Source organism: Oncorhynchus mykiss, chromosome Y, assembly GCF_013265735.2.
Source record: "Oncorhynchus mykiss isolate Arlee chromosome Y, USDA_OmykA_1.1, whole genome shotgun sequence".
Classification (NCBI taxonomy): domain Eukaryota; kingdom Metazoa; phylum Chordata; class Actinopteri; order Salmoniformes; family Salmonidae; genus Oncorhynchus; species Oncorhynchus mykiss.
The window spans coordinates 20,879,907-20,886,600 of NC_048593.1; the positions used below are offsets into that span (position 1 = coordinate 20,879,907).

Genomic DNA, 6,694 nt, shown 5'->3' on the forward strand with positions numbered 1-6,694 from the left:
CAGGAGGATGGAGGCAGTGTTTGCGACTGCCGGATGTGGTTCCCCAACATTGCCACCCTCCAGATGCACCTCATCCACAACCCATGCATCCTCTACTACAGGTTCCTCCCTCGCCAGGGAGTCAACACACAACCATCCACAGAGTCTGTATTTTGCAGGAGGCACAGGGAGGATGATGAGAATCCTCACCAAGTGGTGCAAGGAGGAGCTATGGTCCTCCCAAATAAATATTATTGCCCGATTATAGCCACTTGTGTGCTTTTGTCGGTCATGGTCTTCTTTACACCTAATAAACATTCACAACACGCTAGTTCACAGGAGGTTGGTGGCACCTTAATTGGGGAGAACGGACTCGTGGTAATGGCTAGAGCGGAAAAGTATCAATTGCCTTTCCATTCGCGCCGTTCGCGCCGTTCTTGTGAGCCGTCCTCCCCTCAGCAGCCTCCACTGCGCTAGTTCATAATAGGCTACCAAAAGGTCCAAAGTAAAGAACACTATGCAGACGTATTAATTTCATTCTTTATTTAGAATATAAGGAAAGCACACGTCTTTACATTCACATACAGTTCATCATTACACAACACTTTACATTAATATACAGAGATACAGGGACAATTTATTACAGTGTAAAATGTTGAAAAATGTACACCTACTTCTTCATACTGTACATTTAATTGGAATTCAACTTTTTTACTTGACTTTTTCAAACAACCTTCCTCCTGAGTTGGAAGGCCTACGATGACAGGACGTAAAGTGAGGATAATTGTATTTAATGACAGCATGAAGGAACCACCCAAAAACTAAAATCTGTTATGGTAAAACATCCTTATCTGAAATACAGAGTACTCGTCTTGACCAATAGAATTATTAACTAGAATAGCAAAGTATTTCCTTTGACATGCTGCATCCTGGCAATACTGTATTGACTATACAAACAGATGAATAATGGACAGTTAGCCTACTCTTGGAACCAACATTCAGTCCTTTGTTCAGATTCTCTGTACAGGCAATAGTACAACAGTTTCCTTTGGAACAACAAAGTGTTTTTGACACACTCTGATTTTTTTGTGACCATTACAAACATAATACCCAATAAGTCTAAGCAGACTGGATTGTAAATAAGGCAACCAGTAGAAATGTATTTGAGAACGTCTGTACTATCAGCTCAACCCACCAGACATAGTACACCCGGACATACTCTGGTTCATTGCAAAGTCATAGCGATGCCTGCCACACCAGCAAACAGTAGCCTCTCTGAGAAGGAGGGAGAGCGCAACCTGTGGCTCAAGTGTGCAGAGGTAAAGTGCAGAGTTGTTTGCATTAGCACGTTTCTCTTTCTTCTCTGCTATCATAGCACCATGGTGGGGATATGGTGAACCAGGGGGACCTGGTGTTGGGACAGGCTGGTGATTGGTGGGGGTGGAGGTGAGATTTGGGAGGCAGTGTCTGCGCCCCCCGCCCCTGGTCTGTGCCTGGCACTCTTCTGGTGTGCCCGCAGCCCTGCCAGTTGGGAGTAGGCGCTCTGGCACACATGGCACTTGTAGGGGCGCTCTCCGGTGTGCAGGCGCACGTGGTTGCGCAAGGTGGACGACTGGCTGAAGCGGCGGTTGCAGAAGCGACAGACGAAGGGCTTGTCCAGGGTGTGGATGCGCATGTGGGAGCGCAGGTTACTACGCGAGTTGAAGCCCCGGTGGCAGATGACGCAACGCATGCGGCTAGTCGCAGACGAGGAAGAGGAGGAGGACGAGGGGGAGCAAGATGAAGAGCCGTCACATGAGTGGGAGTCCTCTGAAGGGAAAGGAGAAAGAGGGAAGGTGAGATCTTTATGTCAGTCACATCAGTTTATGAATTATCAAATGTTGATTGTGACATGGAAAAGAATCAGTCTATTTGCAGTAGTTTGAAATGAACAAGGGTGATGTAAATCTGTTGGCTGCAGCAGAGCCCATAACACACTGGCCCCACAGGTAAAGGGGGTCAGATAGTAATCTGGTTCTCTAACGCCCATAGCGTGAGGAAAAAGGAGCTCACCATTGCGGCTCTTTTTCTGATGCTCTTCTTCTGTACCGGGAACGCCAGGAATACCAAGGAAGGTGTTGTGGGAGTTTCCGTACCACACTAGCAGCTCCTGGTCTGGAGGGATAGTCTGTAGAGAGCAGGAGGAGGAATGTTAAAGAACTAATAGGATGAGGTAACTATATCTGTGGAGATCCTTTGTTCCGATGATACTCTCCACCAACTTTGCATTACGCATCAAGAGTCAGATCTCTGTACAAACAGCAGGTTGTGCTATTCAGCAGCTGAAAATAGGTTGCCCTATACAGGCTAGGGGAGATTTGACCCTTTTATACAGTCTATGGAGTCTACACCAACAAAGGCCTACAAATGAATGGGCTTAGCTGCAGAACTTGTCATGGCTGCAACCACACGCTTTCAACGGTCCTTGTGAAGGCTGCATGTCAGAGTTGTGAGTGACCGTATCTGACTTGGTTCTCACCTCCACGGCCCTGTAGAAGATGCTGCTGCCAATCTGCACCACCTCCAGGTTCTGCTCCTGCTCGTTGCGCGCACACTTGATGTAGGTCATCCAGCTGCGATGGTCCTCCTGACTGGCATCAATGAAGTAGCGTACCGTGCCATCATCGTTGAACACCTGAGATCAACAGCAAGAGGTTAGGAGTCTGGTACAATTTTAATGCAAATTACCCACTGGGCACACACACTGGTTAAAATAAAGTGGTTTCCACATTATGTCAATTAAATTACTTAAAACAAACGTGGAATTGACGTTGTGGTTATTATTGTCCATGTGTGACAGACTCTTATACATACAGTTTACTGGTGAACAAGACCAACTATTCCCCCTTGCACATGTGCTTCCTTCACAAACATGACATACAGAGATTCAATGCTGTTATTCTCCTGCCTAATTGTGATAGCAGCTCAGTCCCTAGTTATGGTAACTGCACAGATGATTCTCACCTCCCACATGAGGTTGTTGTTCTTTAGCAGGTCCACGTGTTCAGGGGAGATGACGGTGCCAGTAAATGGACCCATCTCTGTGCCTGCCTTGATCCAGGTCTTGGAGAAGATGCCCAGGCCCTCGCCAGGTATAGAGCTCTGGGCAATGATCACCTCACTGGGCAGCACCAGGCTGGACAGCTTCTGGACCTCTGCAAACAGAAAAAAATAGTAGGTTATTTGACTGCTGCGTACATTTCATTAAACCTGTGAATTTGGTCATTCCATGGTTATAAATGCATGAAATTGTCGACCTACCCAAGCTAATCAATTTGCCTAAAATACGTTGAGGATAGGAGTGGTTTAAGTCAGGCATTGTGCATTAATGCCAATATTATGTTTTTTGTATAAAATAAAATGTCAAAAAGCAATGTTTGATGTATAGGCCCATCTTTCGAATAATGGGCCTATAAAAATAAAAAATAAAAGTTAAATATGATGCTTTGATAGCGTTTTAATAAATCATGAATTTAAAAAATATATTTTTACTGACTTATCTAAAATATTATTTAAGTGTCTTACGAATTAGGTGTTTAACATTTTGTAATTGCTAACGCAGCAAATAGTTTGCATCTTATTTTGGTCACGAAATATTAGGTAGCCTAACATCTCATCCACCGTTTAATTCGATTAAATGGATGAATTGAAAGTTGTTTCAAAAAAAAAAATAAACTCGCAAGCATTTTCATCCTCATTCAATTTTTTTTTTTTTTTTTTTAAACACTTGGGTTTCTTTAATGTCAGAATCAAAGTAAATGTATTTGGGACTGCGAAAAGACGGCTCGAAGAGAGGTTAAATGGTCTTCTATTGCTCAGGGTCCAGCCATTTGTCATGCTTCAGATGTGATATTCATTATACCCTACTGGAAAGAAACGGCTAATTCCAAATTCATTATCCTTTTAAGAACTTTGTAGCAATAAAATTGCGCTGAATGAAATGAGGACTTGTTTAAAAGGCCCAGGAATTTCTCGAACAAAAAAATGGAAAGGCGATTAGATGGTTGACATGGTATGAATGGCAATAGAATTAGCCTTCACGGCGCATTATCTGAGGAACAGAAATCTTTTAAGGCGAGAGAAAGAGAAAAGCGCCGGAGCCCATAGCTGCCAAAATAGGAAAAGAGACTGTCCGGAGATTGATGAATGCGGGATAAAACTCGGGACACCTCAAAGAAAGGGAACCATTCTCTCCCTTCGGTTTAAGTGGAAACTTTCTCAGGTCAAGCACAAAGTTAACCAAATGAGTTTAATACCCTTCGTCTTTCAGTCAGCAACAGTTACACGCCTAACAAGCTTCTAAATGCAAGGTCTCAAAGCACTAAATGGGTTAATGCGCTAAATGGGTGGAAATAAAAAGGCCAAAGAATGAAAATACGGGAGAACAGTAATGAGAAAGTCACAGAGACCTTGGGAAGAAATCTAGAACAGAGGAGTGACGGTTTTCACTTCTTTTGGTTCACTCTCAATGACACATGAGACCTCACTGAGGTTCTTGTGTTGAATACATTCTTACAAAATGCCCATTTTACACGCCTTTTAGTCAATTATTGTCAACAAGAGGGACACTTGTTAAAATAACCGAATATTGTTCATAGAAAATACTTCTAGGTTGAGTCAACATGTTGAGGGTATTGTTTTTTTGGACCAGTCGTTTTATAGCCTAATAAAATGAACCATATTTTAAAAATATATATGATTTCACTCTGATTATAGCCCATGTCACAATTTGGTATAATAAAAATAATAATAATAATAAGGCTACATTTAACGAGACAAGCATTAGGATGTTAAATTGCCACAGACAGGCCTAGGCAATACGTTATTTAGGCCTAGTGGCTGGTTGCCCGTACAGAAATCATAGGAAGAACTCCAAAAGGGACAATTACCTCCAACGAACGACTGTGCGAGGACCTCGGCAGTGAAGGCTGTCTTGGGACCGATGCTGCTCTGCCTCTCCTCCATCAGGTGCTCCCCGATCACATTTCTCCACCGTCCATACAGGAAACTGTGCAGAATGTCTGAGGTGATAATATCAGACAAGGACCGACTCTGGCATTTAAATCCAGACTTCAGGGCTAAAGCCTCTGCAGGTAATACCGAGCCCATATCGCAAACTATTGCAAGCCGTGTTCAGATATGAGTGTCTTTAAATGCAAAGTGGATATTCCTTCCCGTTTGACGGCTGGGTGGAAATGTGCCGTCCTCCTGCAGCGAGGGTCCTCTTTATAAGTTGCTGGTCTGACCCCTCTCTAATTAGTTATTAATGACACTCCCCTTATGGTATGGACCTGCTGCAGCAGAAGAAAAGCCGCCTCTATTAGGCGGTCCTTCCCTTTCATATGAGAGAGAGAGAGAGGGGAGAGAGAGAGAGATAAGGAAAGAGAGAGAGAGAAGGAAAGAGAGAGAGCGCGAGAGAGAAAAGGAAAGCGAGAGAGAGAAGGAAAGAGATAGAGAGAGAGAGAGAGTGTGTGTGTGAAATGGAGAGAGACAACAAGGAGCCTATAAGCCAATAGACTACTCAGCAATATAAATGCAGACATGATTGTAAATAAACAAAAATATGTTAGGGGAGTATCCATTTTTTTCAGTCACTTACAAATGATTCAACATCCCTTTACACACCAATCAGATTAGATGTTTCTTCATGAGAGATGTCTAAGACAGCCTTCTATAAAACTAATTCCAAAAATCACCTGGTCGCCAGTTTACCAATAGTTTTAGTAAAATATAAAATGTACATTTTAAAGTTACTGATTAGGGCCGTATAACATATAGCATAGATCAAATGTAAATATGGCTAAACAATTGATGCACAATTCACGTTTCTATATTCCACTCAAATGCTATACAGCACAATGTCCCACGATTATTTAACAGAGTGAAAATGCTGTCAACTTTAAACTGGTTCAACAATTAGTTTAAAAGTTTGTCTGTCATCAAATTAAGGTCATTGGGTCTGGGAGTTGCTTAAACGTTCTTTCTCAGGCATTCCGCATTCATGTGGTTGGCAATATTAATTTTCTTCCAGGGAGTTATAGCGCGGGAATAATAGAATAGAAACAAGCTCAACGTGCTTTACCGCATTGTTCCCATGCAAAAAATGCAAAGCTGCTTTGACGTGGTTCACTTCTCTAGCCCTTGTTGAAATAAGCGGTTTAATATTCATGGTTGTTCATAGCCCTTCAGTATATTGTGACAGCGTTTAGATGAGTATATACAGCCCCTTTCTTCTCAATAGCCACAGTTCTCTCTGTTTTTTCCTCTCTATTTTTCGGGCTTGATGGACTGGGGGTAAATGAGCAGTTTTCCTTCTCTTCCAGCAGAGAGAACATCTTTATTCCGTCCCCGGCTCGCGGGTTTCCTATTCAGTTCCTCTCCAAGTAATGTCAGGGGGCTGAAAAGTGCTGCAAATCAATCTTTCATGGTGTTTTGAGGGCACATTGACACCCATGCACTCCGCCTTTCATTCCAACAACTACAAGGGGATGGTCCGAAAAGTTGGTCTCTGACGAATGTGGACTAGAATTCGAATGGAAAAGAAGATATGGATTCTAAATGCAAAGTATAGAACGGGTTGTTTTGAATACAGACATAGTGAAAAGGTGAGTGACAAAGCACGAAAAAAGATGACTGTGCACACAGCTGCTTTTTTTGTTTTGTTAGGAGGGGCACC

The 6,694-nt window shown here is 42.8% G+C and overlaps 1 protein-coding gene across 1 annotated transcript; it reads right to left on the bottom strand.

The window, feature by feature from the left end:
* Positions 1 to 507: 507 nt before the first annotated feature.
* On the bottom strand, positions 508 to 5,275 carry LOC110509798 (PR domain zinc finger protein 12). The gene is made up of 5 exons (XM_021590911.2): positions 4,908 to 5,275; positions 2,983 to 3,173; positions 2,498 to 2,653; positions 2,032 to 2,146; positions 508 to 1,788 (listed from the first exon to the last, which is right to left on the bottom strand). Exons 1-5 carry the CDS (start codon positions 5,125 to 5,127, stop codon positions 1,349 to 1,351), a joined length of 1,122 nt encoding a protein of 373 aa, XP_021446586.1. The 5' UTR covers positions 5,128 to 5,275; the 3' UTR covers positions 508 to 1,348.
* Positions 5,276 to 6,694: the final 1,419 nt, after the last annotated feature.

Bases quoted from the DNA above. Each gene is read 5' to 3' on its own strand.
- LOC110509798 (XM_021590911.2), bottom strand. From the start codon at position 5,127: ATGGGCTCGGTATTACCTGCAGAGGCTTTAGCCCTGAAGTCTGGATTT. The intron at 3,174-4,907 runs GTAATTGTCCCT...TTCTGTTTGCAG, and splicing joins CGCACAGTCGTTCGTTGGAG to AGGTCCAGAAGCTGTCCAGC. The intron at 1,789-2,031 runs GTGAGCTCCTTT...CTTTCCCTTCAG, and splicing joins TCAGAAAAAGAGCCGCAATG to AGGACTCCCACTCATGTGAC.